General features: G+C 44.0%; 1 protein-coding gene across 2 annotated transcripts in view; it reads left to right on the forward strand.

Annotated features, from left to right (window-relative positions):
- MYO1D (myosin ID) overlaps positions 1-22,427 on the forward strand; it is a 370,077-nt gene that overhangs the window by 136,864 nt on the left and 210,786 nt on the right. For both annotated transcript variants that reach the window (XM_047756630.1, XM_047756631.1), the window contains exons 15-16: positions 11,497-11,663; positions 21,959-22,166. In XM_047756630.1, the coding sequence (XP_047612586.1) occupies positions 11,497-11,663; positions 21,959-22,166 (375 nt within the window). The remainder of the gene's footprint in view (positions 1-11,496; positions 11,664-21,958; positions 22,167-22,427) is intronic.

Genomic DNA, 22,427 nt, shown 5'->3' on the forward strand with positions numbered 1-22,427 from the left:
TGCTCCTTTGAAATCTAATACTGTTTGATAACTTCAGCCTGGGTTGTTTTTTTTCCCCCCTCCTTAAAGCACCGATTTTTACTCTTAACTGCTGCTGTTGACAAGTTTGATAAATTAGGCAGCATTCTGGGGCTCATTATTTTTAGTTCCTTCCTTTTTATCTTTCTCTTCTGGTGTTTTTCCAGTGTATTTTTTCCTCTTCATTTGAATCTTTTTTTTTTCTTTTAAGTCAACTTCCTCTCTAAAAATTTAAATTGGTCTTATTTCTGGTTACTTCACTGTCGATAAAATAGGCAAATGCCACTAGAACACGCCTCTCCAGTGGCTTTCTGTTTCTTCTCGTCAAGATGCTTTGGCCTCAGGTGACAACACACAAGCACGGTGTGTTGGCTTATATAATCAAACCTCTGGAGAAGCAGGAGGAGGGATGTGGGAGCTGAAGACTAGAATGCCATTAGGGCCCCTCTTATCCCTCAGCCTCTCTCTCTGCCAGCCAGCTTGAGCTGGCCTCATCCAGCAAGAAGGAAGGCAACCCTAGAAGAAAAGCACGGGTCCCAGGAAACAGAGTGGAACACAGACTTTTATAAGACAGATTTTCCATAGCATACATTAAATATAAATACGGGAGTTCCCGTTGTGGCGAAGTAGTTAACGAATCCGACTAGGAACCAAGAGGTTGCGGGTTCAGTCCCTGCCCTTGCTCAGTGGGTTAACGATCCGGCGTTGCCCTGAGCTGTGGTGTGGGTCGCAGATGCGGCTTGGATCCCGCGTTGCTGTGGCTCTGGTGTAGGCTGGCACCTACAGCTCCGATTCGACCCCTAGCCTGGGAACCTCCATATGCCATGGGAGGGGCCCAAGAAATAGCCAAAAGACAAATAAATAAATAAATAAATAAAAATACGTTGTTTATATTTAACTAGGAAAGACTCACTTTTACTTCCTAAATGTGGTCATTAAATGTACATTAAAAAAAAAAATTCTAGAACTATCTGGGATTTCCATATGGAGAACTGAATTCAGCTGCTGAACAAATAAACCAACCCCCCCCCCATTAGTGGTTTAAACAAGAGAGACATTTATTTCTCTCCCCTGTAAATGACATTCAGAAGGTATCCCAGGGCTGGTATGGCAGCTCCAAGGTTATTAGAGACACAGGTCCCTTCTGTCTTTCTGCTCTGCCACCTAGTGCTTGGCATCCATCATCCTGGTCCAAGACGGCAGCTGGAGCATCTTCTTTTTAAAAGCGACTTCTTGGAAGTCTCATGTGGCACTTGAGCTGCATTGCCAGGGAAGCTGGGAAGTGCCTTTTTATTCTGGTGAGCAGTGCACCCAGCAAGAAGTAAATATTCTGTTTCAAACTGGGGAAACAATACGGTGGGAGAAGTAGGTACCTAGCCTGGCAGCACCTGCTACAGCATCCCAATCACTACAGAGATGGGGGGATGAGGGAGGAGCAGGGACAGACAAAGGAATGTAGACAGCTTATCAGCCAATAGAAAGGAAGGTGGGCAGGGCAGAAACAAAGGGAAGGTGTTACATTTAGAAAATACAAACTAGGAGTTCCCGTCCTGGCGAAGTGGTTAACAAATCCGGCTAGGAACCATGAGGTTGAGGGTTCAATCCCTGGCCTCACTCAGTGGGTTAATGATCCGGCGTTGCCATGAGCTGTGGTGTAGGCTGCAGACGCGGCTCGGATCCCACGTTGCTATGGCTCTGGTGTAGGCCGGTGGCTACAGCTCCAATTAGACCGATAGCCTGGGAACCTCCATGTGCCCCAGGAGCAGCCCAAGAAATGGCAAAAAGACAAAAAAAAAAAAAGAAAAAAGAAAAAGAAAATACAAGCTAATATGACAGAAAGGAATCTAGGTGATTGGTACTCACTGCAAACGTAAGTAGACTAAACAGACCAGATACATGGAAAATCCAGGTACAGGCATACCTCGTCTTACTGCACATCACAGGTCTTGTGTTTTTTATGAATCAAAGGTTTGTGGCAAATCTGAGACAAGCAAGTCTGCCAGCACCTTTTTTTCCAATGGCATTTGCTCACATCGTATCTCTGTGTCACAGCTTGGTAATTCTCTCAATATTTTGAACACTTCTGCTCTTGTTATATTTGCTACTGTGATCTCTGATCAGTGATCACTTATGATCTGTGACTTGCTGAAGGCTCAGTGATGGTTAGCATTTTTTTTAGCAATAAAGCATTTTTAATCAAGGTATATACCTTTTTTTTAAGGCATAATGCTATGCACACTTTAAAAGACTACAGTATTGTGTAAAAATAACTTCTACTTGCACTGGGAAACTAAAAACTTCCTGTGACATATTTCAATGCAGTATTCATTTTATTGGCATGGTCTGGAACCCAACTTGCAATATCACCAAGATTTTGTGGCACTGCTATAGAAGCTGACTAATTAACACTATGCAGAAGATTAAAAGTGAAAAGGTAAAGCTCTATCAAGCCTCCCCCCCCAAAAAAAAAAAATAACTGGTGAAAGCAGTTTTAATGCAGAGAGCATAGAATTTAAGGAAAAAAGTTTTCATACAGATAGAGATTAATGATAATAAAATGAAAATACTTAAGACCATAAAGCCATTTTGAACTACACACCCGACAGCATAGCCATGGTTGTGCATGAACTTTATAAAGCAAAAAACGAACTTGAAAAATGTAATAGGGAAAATTGACAAGTTCACAATCCTAGAGGGAGATTTTAAACCAACCCTACCAGAAACTGCTAGATCAAGCAGAAACCTGAGTAAGATGCAAAAGCTTTGAAAACCACATTTAAACTTTATCTAGTAGATCAAAAGATCTCTGTACCCAGGGAATAGGAAATACATATTCCTTTCAAGTATACATGGAACATCTACAAGAATTGACCACACTCTAGATCACAAAGGAAGTCTCAGCTATTTTAACAAATGTTTATACAGATACATGCTCCATCTTCACAGCAAGTGAAATAAAAATCAGCATTTAAAAAGTTTTTTTTTTTAACGCGCTTAGGAACTTCTAAAAAATGTTCTCCTGGAGTTCCTGTCATGGCTCAGTGGTTAACAAATCTGACTAGGAACCATGAGGTCGTGGGTTCAATCCCTGCCCTTGCTCAGTGGGTTAAGGATCTGGTGTTGCCATGAGCTGTGGTGTAGGTCGCAGACGTGGCTCAGATCCCAAGTTGCTGTGGCTCTGGTGTAGGCTGGAGGCTACAGCTCCGATTGGATCCCTAGCCTGGGAACCTCCATATGCTGAGGGAAGTGGCCCTAGAAAAGGCAAAAAGACAAAAAATAAAAAAGAAACCAGAAATGGAAATCCAAAGAAAGAAATAATAAAATAGTAAAAACTGGAAGTAATAGAAAGATTAAAAAATTAATCAAATAGACCTTTAGGGAGTTCCCATTGTGGCTCAGTGGATTAAGAACCTAGCATGGTATCCAAGAGGATGTAGGTTCGATCCCTGTCCTCACTCAGTGGGTTAAGGATCTGGCATTGCTGTGGTGTAGGCTGGCAACTGCACCTCTGATTCAACCCCTAGCCTGGGAATGTCCATATGTTGCAGACGCAGCCATAAAAAGAAAAAATAGACCTTTAAAAAACTGATTTTAAAAATATATTTTAAATAATATTAAGGATGAAGAAATGGATACAACTTCATACAGAAATTTTAAAAAGCATCAGAATATTATGAAGAACTATATGCCAATGAATTTGAAAAATTAGTTTTCTAGAAAAGTATGTTATCAAAATTAACTCAAGAAGGAATAGAAAATCTGGATAAATCAGTAACCTTAAAGATTCTGAATCACTGATCAGAAGTCTGCCTTTCCCCAACTCTGCCAAGAACTTCAGGCCCAGATGGTTTTATAGATAAGTTTTACAAGCCCTTCAAGGAACCAGTAATTCCTATCATATATAAAATGTTTTGGGGGATGGGAAGAAGTGAGGCCACTACCTTATTCACTTTATGAGATTAATATTACCTTAGTACAAGGTTAACATGAAAAAAAAATGAAGGAAATTAAAGATGTTTCACCTAGGAACATAGATATGAAGATTTTAAAAATACACGTGAGTAATGCATTTTCAGGTGAAAGGGTGAAAAAGGCGCCCATTAAAACCAACTGAAACCAACGCAAAAGTTAGGAAAATTATAAAAACCAACTCCCTGAATTCGGTCGTAAGCTAACAAGAAAGCAAAGACTAGGAGTTCCTGTTGTGGCTCAGCAGGTTAAGGACCTGATGTTGTCTCTGTGAGGGTGCAGGTTCCATCCCTGACCTCGTTCAGTGGGTTAAGGATCCGGTGTTGCAGTAGCTGTGGTACAGGCCCCAGATGCAGCTCCGGGGAACCTCCATGTGCCACACATGTGACCATAAAAAGAAAAAGAAGCAAGCAAGGAGTATGCAAGCCAGCACCGAGGGAAGACAGAAGTTAAGTGAATGAGGGGAAAGCACCTGGAGCACCAGGGCAGCTCTCACCCTGTGGGCATTTGCTGAAGAAGGTAACTTGGAGTATAGATATCCAAGGCTGGGTCCTTGGAGGGAAGCTTGGGGCCTGCCCAAAGTAGGGGGACTACTAAAGGATTCACATTCACATGTATGTACCCACACAAACACGTGCACATGCACTGTGGTGATGGGTCTCCAGAGGGCTGCCTCCTTAAAGGGATACCTCTAGAGTGAACTACAACTAATCCCTCACTATCTGAAAGGAAAACTCCCCCTTGTGGTCCTTGCCCCTGAGCCAAGGAGGGTGGGGATGGAGCAACATCCCTCGAGAATTTATAATTGTAAACCAGCTTTTATGAGATTTGCAGTCCAGATTAATACTACCTGGGAGGCCGGGAAAGGCTCAAGGCAACAATTGAAAGTGGTCCATCCTGGTCTGGTATTGCCTCCCCAGGCATCTGATGGAAGCAAGATGAGGAAACTCCTTTCATACTTATCCTTAAAGAACTTCCACAGGTGGAGTTCTAAGGAAAATAAGGAGTTCATAGTAAAAGATCACCACACACATACAAAGCAGCAAGACAGCACACAAGGAGAGACAGACTAAACAACAGACTGCTGAAAACATCTTGTACTAGATTATCAGAAACAGACTATAAGAATGTTTAATATGTTTCAAGGAATAAAAGGCCTATAAATATGAAAACTAGTCATTGAGAGCAGGTAAGTAGGCAACTGATAGAAATAAAAACTGAATAATTAAAATGTAAAACTCAGTGAATAGCTTTAACATCAGTTTAGACAAAGCCAAAGAGAGAATAGGGAAATGAAAGAAAGAATTGAAGAAATTGTCCAGAATTCCACTTAGACCGAGATATGAAATCTGTAAAAGACACATTCAGAGGCATGAGAGATAAAGCAATAAGGGCTAATATGTATCTACTCAGAGTTATACAAGGAGAGGAGAGAATAGACAGTGCAATATTTGAAGAAAAAAAGAAGAATTTCAAGAATGATGAAAGATACCACCCTATAGAGTCAGGAATCCAGTGTATCCCAAGCTGGAAAAATTAAAAGAAATGCTCCAAAGCACCAGGCAAAAATCCAGAATATCAAAGAAAGAAGATACCTTAAAAGCAGATTGGCTTTAACAGAATAACAGGCTGCGAGAAAATAACTATAAACCAGAATTCTTTACCAAAAGAATTTATTTTCCAAGAACAAAGATGCAATAGAGAATCATTGTGAAAAATACAAAAAGGGAAAATTAGAACCACCCTAAAGGAAATTCTTAAAGGTATATATCAGGTAGGAGGAAGGAGGAAATCTTATCACTAAATGAAAGTCTGAAATGTGGGAAGAAGAGCAAAAAAATTGGTAAATATGTGTATGCACATAAATAAACTGACTCTATGAAGTAATATTTGATTAATAATACAGATTAGAATTAAATAGCACAACAATAATATCATATAAATTGGAAGGGTGAGTGATTATAATTCAAGTGTTAAAGGTCCTTGGTTGTTTAGGAAAGGGATAAAAATCTTGGTTAGCTTATAATGCTCCTGAGTTATAAATACATGTAAAAATTTCTAGTGTAGGAGTTCCCGTCGTGGCGCAGTGGTTAACGAATCCAACTAGGAACCATGAGGCTGCAGGTTCGGTCCCTGCCCTTGCTCAGTGGGTTAATGTTCTGGCACTGCCGTGTAGGTTGCAGACACGGCTCGGATCCTGCGTTGCTGTGGCTCTGGCGTAGGCTGGCGGCCACAGCTCCGATTCTACCCCTAGCCTGGGAAGCTCCATATGCCTCAGGAGCGGCCCAAGAAATAGCAAAAAGACAAAAAAAAAATTTCTAGTGTAGTCATTAAAAGAACAGAAATGAGGCCATAACTTCCAAACTAGTGGTTGAGGGTAGGGAGAGTCAGAATGAGGAAAAAAAAAAAAAATCCATCCTAATGAAACATAGGAAAGAGGAGGCAAGATAATGCAGGAAAGTTAGGACAAATTAAGATGATAGAAACAAATTCAAATATATCAGTGATTACAGTGAATGGAGGGTTATGGAGAACAATTGTCAAATCAGATTAAAGAAAAAGACTAGATATATTGCCTTTTATTAATGACGCCTAATCATAACAGAAAAGTTGACGGATAAGGGAGTGGGATGGACAGGGAGCTTGGGGTTGGTAGGTCCAGACTGTTACATTTAGAATGGATACGCTGGCCTGCTGTCCAGCACAGGGAACTCTATCCAGTCCTTTGGGATAGACCATGATGGAAGAGAATATGAGAAAAAGAATGTATATCTGTGTATGACTAGGTCACCCACGATGCTGTATAGCAGAAATTTGCACAACACTGTAAATCAACTATACTTTAATAAAAATTAATTGATTTAAAAGATATATCAGGCAAATTCTGACATTCTAGAATCACTTTAGTCCAATTTCAGGACCTGAAGTGGCTCAATGGTGAGCAGCCTGCCATCCCTGGAAGTGCCAAAGTGTTTCTCCTTCACCTTTAACTCCCAAGTTTAGCTCTTCAGGATTCTAGACCACAGCATAGGCCCACATCCAAGGCCTCTGGTTCCCGCTTTTATCCCCACAAGGCTATTAGCAGCTATAATGGCTATCTCTGCACATCTGCAGTTTCCACTAAGACAGCCTGCCCTGGCCTTACCCCTCTGGTCTTATTCTCACGTCAGTCTTGTTATTAGCTCTTTGGCCAATTTGAGATTTCTATCCCCATCTCTCCCACCCCGACCCCACATTTTTTCTAGCACTTTTTTTCAGTGACTTCCTCAGGACGCTTGATAGGAATTGCCTAGCCATCCGCCACCAGAAATGCAAGTCCCTGACACCTCATTTTTTTCAGAGTCCACACTGTGTTTTCAAATGCATGTCTTGGAGTCCCCATTGTGTCTCAGTGAGTTAAAGACCTGACATTGTCTCTGTGAGGATGTGGGTTAAATCCCTGGCCTCACTCAGGGGTTTAAGGATCGAGTGTTGCCATGAGCTGTGGCAAAGATGACAGATGCAGCTCAGATCTGGCATGGCTGTGGCTGTGACGTAGGCCGGAAGTTGCAGCTCCCATTCAACCCCTAGCCCAGGAACTTCCATGTGCCATGGGTGCAGCTGTAAAAAAAAAAAAAAAAAAAAAATTAAAGGACTTGTCTTATCACCCCACCTAGATTATATCTTTTTTTTTTTTTTTTGTCTTTCTGCTATTTCTTTGGGCCGCTCCGAGGCATATGGAGGTTCCCAGGCTAGGGGTCTAATCGGAGCTATAGCCACCGGCCTACGCCAGAGCCACAGCAACGCGGGATCTGAACCGTGTCTGCAATCTGCACCACAGCTCACGGCAACACCGGATCGTTAACCCACTGAGCAAGGGCAGGGACCAAACCTGCAACCTCATGGTTCCTAGTCGGATTCGTTAACCACTGCGCCACGACGAGAACTCCCAGATTATATCTTCTGAATCTAAGAATGAGTTCAAAACACTCTGAACAGGTGGTCAGTAAATTATTAGATGAACTTGAATTTGCTCTTGATTCTTTTGATAGTGTTCAACACAAGTTCAATAACCGTCTAAATCAAGGATCTTCTGGCTGATACATAAAACTAATTGGTGTGCTTGGACAAAGGATGTTTTTCCCATAAAATACAAGAGAAATAGGTTTAAAAGTGTGGGAGAATAAGATCACTATTAACTTTTGTAAGTTAACCTTATTAAGACACCTCGAATTTGTCAAATTTAGGATTTCTTAGGCTGAGTCAGTCTGGGTATTTATAAAAGAGAGAGGAGGCGGCATTTATAAATTGAGATAGAATGCTGATTAAATATAGAGGAGGTATTTCCACTAGATTCCTTATCCGAAGGTTTTTATATTATGAAACAGGACGAAAGGCCACCCCCGCCCCGCCGCCTTAGTCAGCCCTTCGTATCTTATACAGCATTCCCACTTTCTGTGTATAATCAGTCGATACGGTGAAATTCCATTCAACTGGTTCTGCTTAGTATATCCTACCCAAATGATACCTCACACTAAGATTGCTTTGCCCACATGATTGCATAAATTATTGAGTTCAAAATATTTTCTCATTCACACTGTAATTTTCCTTTCGACCCAAGGGTAATTGAGAAGTATATTTAATTTCCAGTCATAGAAGATTTTCTAATTATCTCCTTGCTCTTGATTTCTAGCTTAATCTTGTTTGATCAGAGCCTCTACTCTGTGATTTCAGACCTTAGAAGTTTGTAAAGTTTTCTTTATGTGTTTTGTTTATGTATTGAAATTATTTGCATTTAATATTCTATACACATCCATTAGGTCAGGTTTGCCAGTCATATTATTGTCCAGTGTTTCTGCAGTCTTACTCATTGCTTTGTTCTGTCAATGCTGAACCATGCGATAAAACCTACTTTGATTGTGAATTTGACTTCTTGGTGTACCTTCAATATTTGCTTTAAATATTTTGAGAATTTATTAGGATTATTCAGGTTAGAACTATTCTATCTTCCTAGTGTTTGAGTCATTGATCACTCTGAAATGTCTTTATTTCTGTATTGCGCTTTTGACCTCACGTCTGCTTTGCACAAATAAAATCATTAGAGCCAGCTTTTATTTTGGCCATGGTTTGCATGGTCTGTCCTTTTCCACCACTTGATTTTCAACCTTTCTGTGTCCTTAGGTTTCAAGTATGTCTCTCATAAATGACATAGAGATATTTTGGTTTTTTATCCATTCTGACCATCTTTGTCTTTTGAATAAGTCATTTAGTTCATTGACTCTTAATGTAGCTACTGTATGTTGTCTGTAAACCACCCATCTCATTTTTATTTATCTCTTCCCTATTTCTTGTTCTGTCCTTTCTACCCTTACTGATAGGTTGCCTTGGGCAAAAGATAGTCAAAATTCTATTCCTTCTGTTTGATAACTTCCGTTAAATTCCTACCTCCATTCCCCTGTTAATCTAGTAAGATATGCATGACCTATATTACTAGGTAACATCATTTAAGATAAAAATAACCCCATTGGTAAATTGCACCTGACCTGGGAGAATGATAAATGTCTGGTGGGGATGACATACTTTTGCCGTCCTCAGTGTGATGACTCATGCATTAGGCATGTCCCTTTCAAGGACCCTGCCATCAGAGATACTGAACCCTATGGAACACGAAGCTTTTCAACCAAGGTTCTTCTCACCTCAGTCTAGATGCAGATCTCATCTCCTTGTGCCCAAGCTCTCACCCAACTGCTGCACAACTGTGACACTGCCTGCTGGCAAGCCATAGTCTTGTCCTTCTGAGTAGACTCCTGCTGTGTGCAGGCTACAAGTCTTTTGAGTCAGAAGGTTTAGTTAGACCTAGGGAGGCACCCTTCCCTTCCTTGCATTCCACACCACCACTCAGCGTTGCAGTGATTTTTATAATTACATCTACAGCCTTTATTATTTTGGAAGATGTACATCAGAGACAAGTAGATAGATAGAATCTCGATTATCCCACAGCCCCGCCATGATAGCCTTGTCCTAATCCCCAGAAGCTGGGACTGTGTTGTGTTACCTGCCAAGGTGAAGTTGTTGTTGCTAATCAGCTGACCTTCAAGAGATCCCCCTGCCTTATCCAGGTAGGACCAGTGTAGACAAAAGAATCCCTCAAAGGGAACGAGGGAGGCAGACAGTCAGAACCAGAGATATGGTGTCCTGTGAAGGACTCATCAGGCCATTGCTGGCGTTGATGATGGAAGAAGGCTATGAGCCAGGGAACATGGGCAGCCTCCCAAAGCTGGCAGAGATAAGAGAACAGTTTCTCCCATTCCTGAGTTGCTGCCAGAAAGTAACAGCCCTGGGACATGTTAATCCGTAGCCACTGGAGACCCATTACAGACTGCTGACCTCCAGAACGGTACGAGAATAAACTTGGGTGGTTTTAAGCCACGAAGTTCATGGTAAACCACCGCAGTGGGAGCCTGATATAGCAGAGCTTCAAAAAGGGAGGAAAACAGCACGACTTCTCATCATGGGAGGCAGCATGACAAGCATACCCATGGAGCTTCCTGTTCAGAGGTCACAGCTATTATGCTCTTCAAAATACAAGTAAATTCAAAATCCACATTCTGCAAATACCTCCTACTTCTGAAAGTATTTGCTACTCCTTTTTACCTCCAGCCCTCAGGGGAACTCAAAACTGCAGAGGACTTGATTTCTTAATGAAAGCGCATCTGCATATCGAATGGATGATAGACTCTTGACACTGATAAGTAGGATGCCTTTGACTCCATTGATTCATCCAGTGACCATTTGGTATCTTCATTGTACCAAGATCTATGGCCAACCCCGTTTAATATGTAAAAGGAGTCGAGATCTAATACATGGTTGGAAACTAAACTGGCACAGAGGGAAGGATTGCTTGCTTGGCTCTTTCTCAGAGTCACTGATGCCTCTAAGTGGTTGGGTAACCTTTCCACTTCCTCGTACATTTGGGTCTTTTTTTAAAAAGCCCAGACTAATGCGCTGATAATGGTGATGGTGACAGGGATGGGAATGATAACGCCTGACACTTATGCAGCACTTACTGTATACCAGAACAACGCTGACAAGAATATGGGTCATGTCTGACATTTACAGAACACCTGTCATGTACCAGATGGGGGGCCTAATAGTTTACATTCTTCATCGCAGTGCATCTATCACAGCTTCTGCCTCTTTCCATTACTCCTTCTGTTACTTTTAACCATGTTGTTGTAAATACACAAAATCTTAATGTTTGCCTATCACATATTTACGCGCTGGTTTTATCCCCTTTCTGCTATTCCCGCTGAATCCTAAAATATAGTGATACAGAATTTTAGCTGGAGGACAGAGAACTTCCAAGCTTGAATTGAGCAGAAAGGAGGAATATTTTATTCGTAAGTCCGTGGCTGAGAACTAAGAGGCCCCGAGCTTACTCTGACACGGGTGACACCCGCTACGTGTCCGTGTCCTTCGTCAGGGATCTGGCTCCGGCGAATCTTATCATTTGCCAATTTCTTTCTTTAGGAGCCGTATTACGTACGTTGCATCAAACCCAACGACAAGAAGTCCCCACAGATCTTTGATGATGACCGCTGCCGGCACCAAGTGGAGTACCTGGGGCTGCTGGAAAACGTGCGGGTGCGTCGGGCAGGCTTTGCCTACCGCCAGACCTATGAGAAGTTTCTTCACAGGTGAGAACAGGCCAGACAAAGAAACCTGGTGGCACAGAGAGGGACGGGGTCCTCCCCACGTTTACCGACCTCAGCTCATGTCAGACCATCTCGATGCCTGCAGAATGGTCAGGAGAGTTGAGGACACTGCAGCCCAGCATCAGCAGGAGTCCCCTTGAGTTTGTGGTTTATAGACCATGGGAGAAAATATGTATTCTTCAAGGGCAGAATGTGGGCACGGAGTCCCACCTGTGTAGGAATCCTGGCTGTGCCGCTCACTTGCTGCATGACCTTGAGCCCCTTGGGCTCCTTGACTCTGTTTCTGCATTTGTGAAATGAGCACAGTACATTACTGACCTCGTAGGCTTTTTTTTTCTTTTTATGGCTGGCTGCATGTGCCGCATGTGGAAGTTCCCAGGCTCGGGGTCAAATTGGAGCTGCAGCTGCCAGCGTACACCACAGCCACCTCAACGATGGATCCTTAACCCTCTAAGTAGACCAGGGGTTGAACCTGCATCCTCATGAACCCTGTGTCGGGTTCTTAACCCACTGAGCCACAGTGGGAACTCCTCATAGGCTTTTGTTGTGAAGATGAACCTAAACCAAAAAGCCAGGTGCTTGGCACATAATGGCTGTTTAATTAATGCTGCTTATCATTATGGAGATGACTCATTATAATGATAACAAGATATTGAAGCACTTAATGGGGGAGGCGCTAAAATTAGTCCACCTGATCAATCCTGGCTTTGTCATTTCTTAGCTTTTTGACCTTGGGCAAATCATATACGCTTTCCATGCCTCAGTCTCCTTGTGTGTAAAATGGGGAAATTTAATTAGTTAACCTTTAAAATGAAGATAATAATAGTAACTATGTGGTAGGGTTGCTGGAGGATGAAATGAGATAATAGATACAAAGCGCTTAAAGTGGTACCCGGCATATGGTAGTCACTCAGTGAATGTCAGAGATCACCGCTATTGTTAATGCATGGTTAGGAGTGATGAGGCCAGTCAACACCTGGGATCATAAGAAAGTGCTTAAAATTCTATCCGTTCATTTATTTGGAACTATTTATTAAACATATCCTATGTTCTAGACTACAGATTCCACAAAAATATGAATAAGTAAACACATAAAACATTGGTTGGTGAGAAGAGTCTCTAGGGAAATAATGACAGGATGAAGCAGCCATACACAGGGAAGAGAAAAGAGCAGGTGGACCAGAGAAAACAGCAGAGGCAAGTCTCTGTTGGAGTAATAAGTGGAGTGTTTTAGGTACCAAAAGGGTCCAGTGGTCAGAGGATGCTGAGTGACAAGGCAGAGGTGTGGGATGAGATCACAGTGATGGACAGGGGCCAGGTCATGCTGAGTTTTGTCATCCAGACCAAACCGTCTGGAGTCTGGCTAAGTGTGGTAGAAAACATCTCATGGGCTCTCAGCAGGGAGCAACCCAACCTTACGGGTGCTTTAAGAGATCCCTGTGGCTGCCACGTGCATGGGAAGCAAGGAGACGTTTAGAGATGCTATTGCGGGAATCGGGGAGAGATGCTCAATGACAGTGCCTCAAACCAGGAAATACGGTAGATCCTAGAGTCGTCAACTGATTTGGGAGAAGACTGGCTCACGGGTCAGCCCTGGGATAGAGGAGCAGAGAGGGATGAAGGATAACAAGCAGATTTTGGCTGGAGCATCTGGATAAGCCTGGTACCATTTGTGGAGATAAAAAAGACTGGAGTTGATAAGCTTGAGGAGGAAGAGATATAATCAAGATTTGTCTCTTGGAGTTCCTGTCGTGGCGCAGTGGGAAAGAATCCTACTGGGAACCATGAGGTTGCATGTTCCATCCCTGGCCTCGCTCAGTGGGCTAAGGATCTGGCATTGCCGTGAGCTGTGGTGTAGGTTGCAGACGTGGCTCTGGTGTAGGCTGGCAGCAACAGCTCCGATTCGTCCCCTAGCCTGGGAGCCTCCATATGCCGTGGGTACGGCTGTAAAAAGCAAAACCATTTTTTAAAAATTAAAAAAAAAAAAAGATTTGTCGCTTGACTGTGCTAGGTTTGAAATGGCAACTAAATGTCTAGGTGGAAATAGTAAGTTATTAAACACCAAGCTGGAGTCCTGGGCCGAAATCCAGACTGGAAATAGAAATTTTGGAGCCATTGGTATATAGACAAAGTCTGGGAACTGGGTAGAGAAAAGGAGGTGGCCCGTGCCAACATTTAGGTTTGTGGTCTGATATGCAAGAACCAGCCAAGACAGGAAAAGAAGCAACCAATGAAAGAGAAGAAATACCGGAGGAGAGTTGAGGTCACAGCAGCCACGAGGAGAGGGCATTTGAAGAAGTCCTGTTAGCGTGTTAATGTGGCCGTGCTGTCACGAGAAAAGCAGAAGCTTCGCCATTAGACTGGGCAGCACGAAGGTCCAGGTAGAAAGGGCCGGGCAGACCCCGTCCGAGCACGTTGGGCAAGTGAGGAGAGGAGCTGCATGTCTGTGGCCAAGTCAAGAAGAAGGTGTGCTGTCCCTGAGCGCAGAGAGCCGTGGGGGCAGGACCAGAGTGGAGTGTGAGGTCCGGGAGAGGCTTGCAAATGCCCGTGTGCAGGTGGGGATGAACCAGAAGGGAGGGGAAAAGCAGGGACGTGGGACGGAGGCAGGGACTTGTCGTGATAACATCCCTGCGAAGGCGAGGAATGACATAGCGAGCCCCAGCGGAGGTTTGTCGGCTTTACCTGGGAACAGGGGTCCCTCCTCCGCCCCAGCAGGACAGAAGGCGGAGAACAGGAGCACAGGTGCAGGAAGCCGCGAAGGTCGGCTGATGGCAAAGATAAGGATGATCCTGTCTGGCTGCTTCTGTCTCCTCAGTGACGTATGAGGCAAAGTCATGCGCCGAGACTGAGGGTTCGAGACGTGGTGGAGGAGGTTGGAGGGGAAACGGAAACCCTTGTTTTGGAGAGAGCGAAGGCGTAGCTTGGTCGGGTATGGTTCCTGCCCGGAGGATCTGCGTGCCCATTTGAGATCTGAGGTTCTAATCGTGTAGTGAGGCTCTCCAGGGTCGTCTTTTGTTCACCACAACAGCTCCTTGTTCAGCTGCGAGTGCGCAGGAGTGAAAGGAATTACACTAGTTGGAGACTCTCAGAATGAATAAAATGTTATGGCTGAACAGCATAGGAAATTGAAACAATTTCATATCCACCAAAAGGTTATGCTCCACACTGATCATTTTCCTTACTGAAATCACGGTATTCTTTAAATGTTGGGGGTTGGAGGGTTTTTTTTTTTTTTTTCCTTTTTTCATTTTCTTTTTTGGTCACCCTGCAGCATATGGAGTTCCCGGGCCAGGGATCAGATCCAAGCTGCAGTTGCAACCTATATGCCACAGATGCAGTGGATTCTTTAACCCACTGTGCCAGGCCGGGGATTGAGCCTGCGTCCTGGCACCACTAAGATGTTGCCAATCCTGTTGTGCCACAGCAGGAACTCCTGGGGCTTTTTTGGGGGGAGGGAGGTTGGGGCTGTGGGGTAGGAATGTTTTCCTGAGATGTGTTCATTCTGAGTCTCGATTTCTAATGGCGTCAAATTATATTCCTAGGAAGGTTACTCGTCCCTTAGCATGACTCAGAATTCTAACAATTGCTCGATTGTAGTATTTGTGTTTGTATCGTCACCTGTGTATGATCAGCAGAAGTATTAGGAGGAGCAGGGTGGGAATGGGCAACTATAGGATGGGGCTGAACGAAGGTATATTGATCTAAAATATATATTTGTCTAAAAATACATGATCATGAGTGGAAGTGGAAGCCATGGAGAGTAGTTGAGGTGAGGGAGTCAGCCAGGTGGATGTGAAGCGGACAGGGAATTTTGCAAGTGCGTATCTTTCCTCACTTTTAATCTCTTTCTGCACTTATTTTACTTTCAACTCAAGATGGTTGGTGTGGTTTGGGGGCATAAAAGACATGCTATAAGGATTGGATTCTGTTTTCTAATATGCATGTAAAAATAGACGAGATTAAAAAGAACCTATGAATTTCAAATGATGATCTTCATGGTATAAGCTTAAATCTCCCATTCCAACTGCAGAACCTCCCCCAGTGATATAAAATGTGTATATTAAAAACCAAGTAAAAAGAAAAAAAGGAAGAAAACCAAGTAGATGCACAGCCACCCTGTGGGATCAAAAGAGGGGGTTCCCAGTGAACCTTGAAGATGTGAATCCCTCCTAAGGACATGAAGCAGACTTGAAGGCCCCAAAGTAAGCCCAGGTCTCGGTGTTAAGGAAACCCTACCTTGCGAGGCTTAAACTGTCATTCAGGAAGCATCTCAGCTGCTGTGCTGGAGCCTCCCCCAGCTGCAGCACCAGGAGATTGCCAGAAGGGCCTGGACAAGTAACCACCGCAGCACATCGTAGGCATATTGGCCAAGGCTCAGGAAGCAAAAGTAGTCACCTTCCAAGAGGCCAACAGAGGCCACGGTGTACACAGAAAGGCTCTGGGGAAGATGAGATCGCAGTCAAACATCTGAGAAAGACCAGATCAAGGCAAAAGAGTCATCCCTACAAATGAAAAGCCTTAATCCCCTCCCACCCCCCAAGAACCAGAGCAAGGAGTAACAGGCATTAGAATAAGCCTATTTCATCATCTCAGAGAGTTAAAGGAAAGTATTATGGTCCTAAAATAGAAAGATGAAGTTAGAAACAAGAACAGGTAGTTATTAAAAAAAAAACAGTTAGAGATTTAGAAAATGAAAACCAGATTAAACACAATGAAAGAGTGAAATGTCTCTCAGTAGAATGAGTCGGCAGTTTGTAATATAATCATATAATAGTGACTAATCAGCATGAATGAGACTGAACGGCTGATACAACAACATGGATGAAGAAAATATGTTGAAAATGAGTCACCAAAGAGTACATCCTTTACGCGCCATTTGTGTGAAGTTCAAGAACAGGTAGAAATCAGAGCAGTGCTCAGCTCCAGACTGGGAGTTGACCGGAAAGGGGAGAGGGCAGTGGAGGACTCTGAGGTGGTGGAGATGACCTGTGTCTTGATTGGAGTCATTGTCATGGGCATGCACATTTTTTCAAAACTCCGTTGAGTCGTATACTTAAATGTGTATATTTGACTATAGGTAAAGTTTGCCCCAATTAAAAAAATTTTTTGGAGCTCCCGTCGTGGCGTAGTGGTTAACGAATCCGACTAGAAACCATGAGGTTGCGGGTTCGATCCCTGGCCTTGCTCCATGGGTTAAGGATCCGGCGTTGCCGTGAGCCGTGGTGTAGGTCGCAGACACAGCTTGGATCCCGGCTATGTAGGCTGTGTAGGCTGTGTAGGCTGGTGGCTGCAGCTCCGATTAGACCCCTAGCCTGGGAACCTCCATATGCCGAGGGAAGTGGCCCTAGAAATGGCAAAAAGACAAAAAAAAAAAAAATTTTTTTTTAACTGAACTTCTTCAACCAAGTTAGTGAGCTAGAAAATCAAGCGGAAGACGTCTCCCAGACCTCATCGCAGAGAAAAAAGAGATGGGAAGTCGTAAAGAAAGGTCAAACCTAGAGTAAGGTTGGTCCAGGAGGACTGAACACCGTCTAACAGGAGTGTCAGAGAGAAGGGAGCAAGAACAGGGGTCAGACTGAAAGAACACAGCGAAGGTGAAACATATGAAACTCACGCACAGTATGTTCACTTTTAGAATGTTAGACATAAGGAAACATATTTAGAGCTCCCAAGAGAAAAGGCAAACTAGGAGCTCCCGTTGTGGGTCAGTGGGTTAAGAACCCGATGTAGTCTCTCTGAAGATGTGGGTTCCATCCCTGGCCTGGCTCAGTAAGTTAAGGATCTGGCATTGCCACAAGCTATGGCGTAGCCCACAGGTGTGGTTCGGATCTGGTGTGGCCGTGGCATAGGCTGGCAGCTGCAACTCCAATTCGACCCCTAGCCCGGGAACTGCCATAGGCCGCAGGCGTGGCTGTTAAAAAAAAAAAAAAAAAGAAAAGGCAAACTGCCTAAGAGGGAATGAGACTTGCAGTGACATCCGCTGTTTCGTGAGCAACGTGCAGTGTAAACAGACAAAGGAGCAATAGCTTCACAGTGAAGGCGGTTAAACTTTGCACTGAGAATTGTATCCCATGCCACACTACCCTTCAAGAGTGTGGGTACAGTAAACCCATTTTCTGACATACAGAGGCTCCAAAAGTGTCCTCTTCAGAGGCCCTCTCTGAAACATCTTCCAGAGGATATATTTTAGCAAAAAAAAGGAACATAAGGGCAAGAAGGGAACTATGGACGACACAAAGCCAACAGGTCCGTCAGCACAACATCTTGTGACATCGGAGCACGGATGGATTGTAAGGGGAAAAAAAGTCTGTAGTAAGCCTTGGCAGCAAAAATTGAAAAGGAGAGTGAGAAATACAAAGGAGCGGCTTCTGGACTGTTTCTGGGAAGGAGGTAGATGGTAATTAAGCAGACAGGAAAAAGTAGGTATTTTCATATAAATACATGTGAAAAGTTTGAGGATGCTAAGAATAATGCACACATTGTGAAGGGCCCCCTGTGGGTACCAGGCAGCAAAATCCACATGCAGTTAAGTCCCTGAAGCTGACAAGTCAAAGGCCAGGCTGTTACCTCCATTGTGTGCAGATGGGGAAACTGAAGAGCACAGCGCTTAAGGAACTGGCCCCAGGTCGTGTTGCCAAGTAGGGGTGAAGTCACATTTGAACCCAGCCGGTTGGCTCCTGAGCCTGCCCTCTTTGACAGTACATGTCATCGCCTCACAATTGAAGATGCAGCTTTCAAATCAAAGGCAGGAGTGAAATGGATTAAAGAAAACTTGTCGTGTGGGAGTTCCCATCGTGGCTCAGCAGAAATGAACCCGACTAGTATCCATGAGGATGCAGGTTGGATCCCTGGCTTCCCTCAGCGGGTGAAGAATCCCGCGTGGCTGTGAGCTGTGGTGTAGGTTGCACACGTGGCTCGGATCTGGCCTCGCTGTGGTGTAGGTCTCAGCTGCAGTTCCTGTTCGACTGCTAGCCTGGGAACTTCTATGTGCTGCAGGTGCAGCCCTAAAAAGAAAAGGAAAGGAAAGAAAGAAAGAAAATATAGTGTGTGTAAAAGAAAACAGGGAAAAGCAGCAAGAAGAAAGCACGCCTGGTAGAAAGCATAAAATGAGAAGTTAAAAACACCGAAACATATTAATAACACAATAAAAGTGTCACATTTGCCCTTTAAAAGACGGAATTGTGGGAGTTCCTGCTATGGCATAGTGGGTGAAGAATCCAACTGCAGCAGCTTGGGTCACTGCCGAGGTGCAGGTTCGATCCCCAGCCTGGAGTAGTGGGTTAAAGGATCCCATGTTGCTGCAGCTGTGACTCAGATTCAGTCCCTGATCCAGGAACTTCCATATGTCATGGGTGCAGCCGGGGGGGGAAAAATGAATAGAAGTAAAAAAGCATTTTAAAACTTGTTTAGAAAGACGATAGGGTGTACGTATGGGAAAACATCCCTATTCCACACGCAGGCTGTGTTGAGCTACCCATTTACGTAAAATGAGTTTGTTCAAATTGAGAAATTGATGTTTTATTTTCTTGTCATATGGGATTGAAGTATTTAACAGTGGGACATGGGATAAGATGGAAGGTATGTAGGACGTTGGGCTAATGTTTTCAGTCCTGGTGAGAGAAAAAGTAACATTTTCCACAGTGAGTTTGTGCTTTTAGATTCTGCAGATTTTTTGTTTGTTTGTTTTTGGGGTTTTTTTTTTTTTTTGGTAAGCTAGTTTTGAACCTGAATTTCTCCTTGTCACTTTCATTTTCATTCTTTTATTTGAAAAAGAGAAGGATTTTAAATGTACTGATAACCTACAAGCTGCCGAAGGTAACACGTGTTGTCAGAAAGCAGATGGGTTCAGCTTTTTAATTTGCAAGTTCAGGATGCTGGGTGTGCTGGAGAACTGGGGGGGGTGGTGCCCTTGACCATCAGGGAGAAAGGAAGGGTGCTGTTACCCTGATGTGGTAGCTGAGCACTGGGGCAGCAGGATTGCTTCTCGTTTGTGCAAGACGCCTGAGACTTCACACACCCTCCCCCCCGCCCCCAGGTGCCTGTTAATCCTTATTCTACTTTTATAGCAAATCGGGAAGGGTTTTTATTTTGGTCCCTTTTTTCACATGACATTGCATAATATTACCTCCCTCTTCACATTCGAACTCTTTCATTTGGGTCTGTTTCTGTCTCTGTGTGGCCCGTGAGTAGACGTTTAAATGTATGTCTTTCCGTTCTTTGTTTCATTCCATAGAGGTCTCCTCAGTATAGCAGGCAGCGTGATAGGCACATGGCGTATAGTGGGGAATAAGGCAGAAACCCCTGCCTTCGTGATACCCACAGGCTGACCTCAAATAGGTAAACCCACACATCAGGAGGATTACAAACTGCGATGAATGGTGTGAGGGGGGAAAAAAACCAACTGGCTGCCTCAGGAATAATGGGGTGAAGGCTGAGAGCTGATGGAGGAAAATTTTTTTAAAAGGCTAAAGAGGAGTTCCCGTCGTGGCTCAGTGGTTAACGAATCCGACTAGGAACCATGAGGTTGCGGGTTCGATCCCTGCCCTTGCTCAGTGGGTTAAGGATCTGGCATTGCAGTGAGCTGTGGTATAGGTTGCAGACGCGGCTCGGATCCCACGTTGCTGTGGCTCTGGCGTAGGCTGGCAACTACAGCTCCGATTAGACCCCTAGCCCGGGAACCTCCATATGCCTCGGGAGCAGCCCTAGAAAAGTCAAAAATCAAAGTAAAAAAAATAGATAAAATAAAATAGCCTAAAAATAAGAGGGAATCTCGGGGCGGGGGGGGGGGGGAATGAGATAGATGGGGAGTTTGTATGTTTACTTTCATGTTTTTCATTTTTTTACATTTGGATTGTATTTTATCACGTGGAAGTTTTTTTGGTAAATGGCATGAGGTATGGATCCAACTTAGTCCTTTTTTTTGGTTGCTTGCTCCTGTGTTCCCAGGCCCAGGGATTGAACTTGTGCCACAGCAGTGACAAGGCCAGGTCCCCAACCCACTAGCCCACCAGGGAACTCTCCAATTTAACCTTCTGACAAAAAGGGTATTTTATTTCATTTTATCTGTGGGCTGTGCTTGCCAGAATGTAAAAAATGAAAACATGCGAGTAAGTGCTGGAAGAACACACTGATGAATTACTCCGTCAGCTGAGTGTGAGGAACGCCTTGCTCACTGGGACACATGCAAAGTCTTCCTCAATTTGACTCCGTGTATTCATCAGCTTTGCGCTGGGGCAGGCAGCCTTCGGAGCTGGCCCCAGCAGTCCCCACTGTCTGGTATTCATACCCTGCGTAACCCACTTCCTGAGCGTGGGCTGCCCCAGTCAGTTGCTTCTAACAAGATGGAAAAGAGCAATGGTGATGGGATGTCACCTGTGAGATTTGGCCGCAAAAGGCTGTGACTGTCTCTGTGGCTTTCATCTTGCTTCATGAAGAAGCGGGTAGGGACCGAACTAACCTCTGAGAGGACCACACACTGGGGACCTGTTGGCTGCTTGCATGCAGAACCACACATGGTTTCCGAGCATGGCGCAGCGCCCAGCTTTCTTTTAGTGGCACTTCATCTCAAGATCTGCTCGATGCCCTTCGAAGCAAGTCATATTGCTTGTGGATGTCCTGGTTTTTTTCCTTTCCCAGTCATTTACCAGTTCAAACACCCATGAGGGAGGCATTCTTGTCTTGTTTCTGTTTATAAAGAGAAGGCTTCCCCAGGTGCCCCTTGACAAATAATCTTTGCTGCAAGTTTTTGGTAAATGGCTTTTATTAAATTAAAGAATACCCTTCTAACCCTAGTTTAGTAAGAGTAATTATCCTGAAGGAGGGTTGTCTTTTTTTTTTTTTTTTGCCTTTTTTAGGGCCGCACCCATGGCATATGGAGGTTACCAGGCTAGGGGTCTAATCGGAGCTGTATCCACTGGCCTACACCACAGCCACAGCAGTGCGGGATCCGAGCCATGTCTATGACCTACACCACAGCTCCCCACAACACTCGATCCTTAACCCACGGAGCAAGGCCAGAGATCAAACCCGCAACCTCATGGTTCCCAGTCGGATTCATTAGCCACTGAGCCACTGCAGGAACTCCAAGAGTTGTCTTTTATTGAAGGCTTTTTCTATGTCTCTTATCAGGCTAGTGAATTTCACCCCTATTCCTAGTTTGCTAATTTTTTTTTCTTTCTCTGAGGCATCTTGAATTTTATTGAGTAGCTCTTCAGCATCTCTTAATACCACATGGGTTGTCTCCCTTAACGCTGTGCCCTGTTCTTTTTTCCATCCAGGTACAAAATGATCTCCGAATTCACCTGGCCCAACCACGACCTCCCTTCAGACAAAGAGGCTGTCAAGAAACTGATTGAACATTGTGGCTTTCAGGATGATGTCGCTTACGGGAAGACCAAAATTTTCATTCGAACGCCCCGAACACTGTTTACCTTGGAAGAGCTCCGTGCCCAGATGCTCGTGAGAATTGTCCTCTTTCTGCAAAAGGTAATTTTTAATTTTATATATAAGGATAAGGCCTCGCTTCTGTGTTCTTAAAGATTCGTTGAATGTTTTCTTTGATTCAAGAATTGTTTCTGATGGTATTCTTAAAAGAATTTTTTTATTGTTATTTCCCCAGTACAATTTTTGTTCTGCTATACAGCATGGTGACCCAGTTACACATACCTGTATACATTCTTTTTTCTCCCATGTTCATGCTCCGTCGTAAGTGACCAGACAGAGTTCTCCGTGCTGCACAGCAGGATC

Source organism: Phacochoerus africanus, chromosome 14 (genome assembly GCF_016906955.1).
Source record: "Phacochoerus africanus isolate WHEZ1 chromosome 14, ROS_Pafr_v1, whole genome shotgun sequence".
Lineage (NCBI taxonomy): Eukaryota > Metazoa > Chordata > Mammalia > Artiodactyla > Suidae > Phacochoerus > Phacochoerus africanus.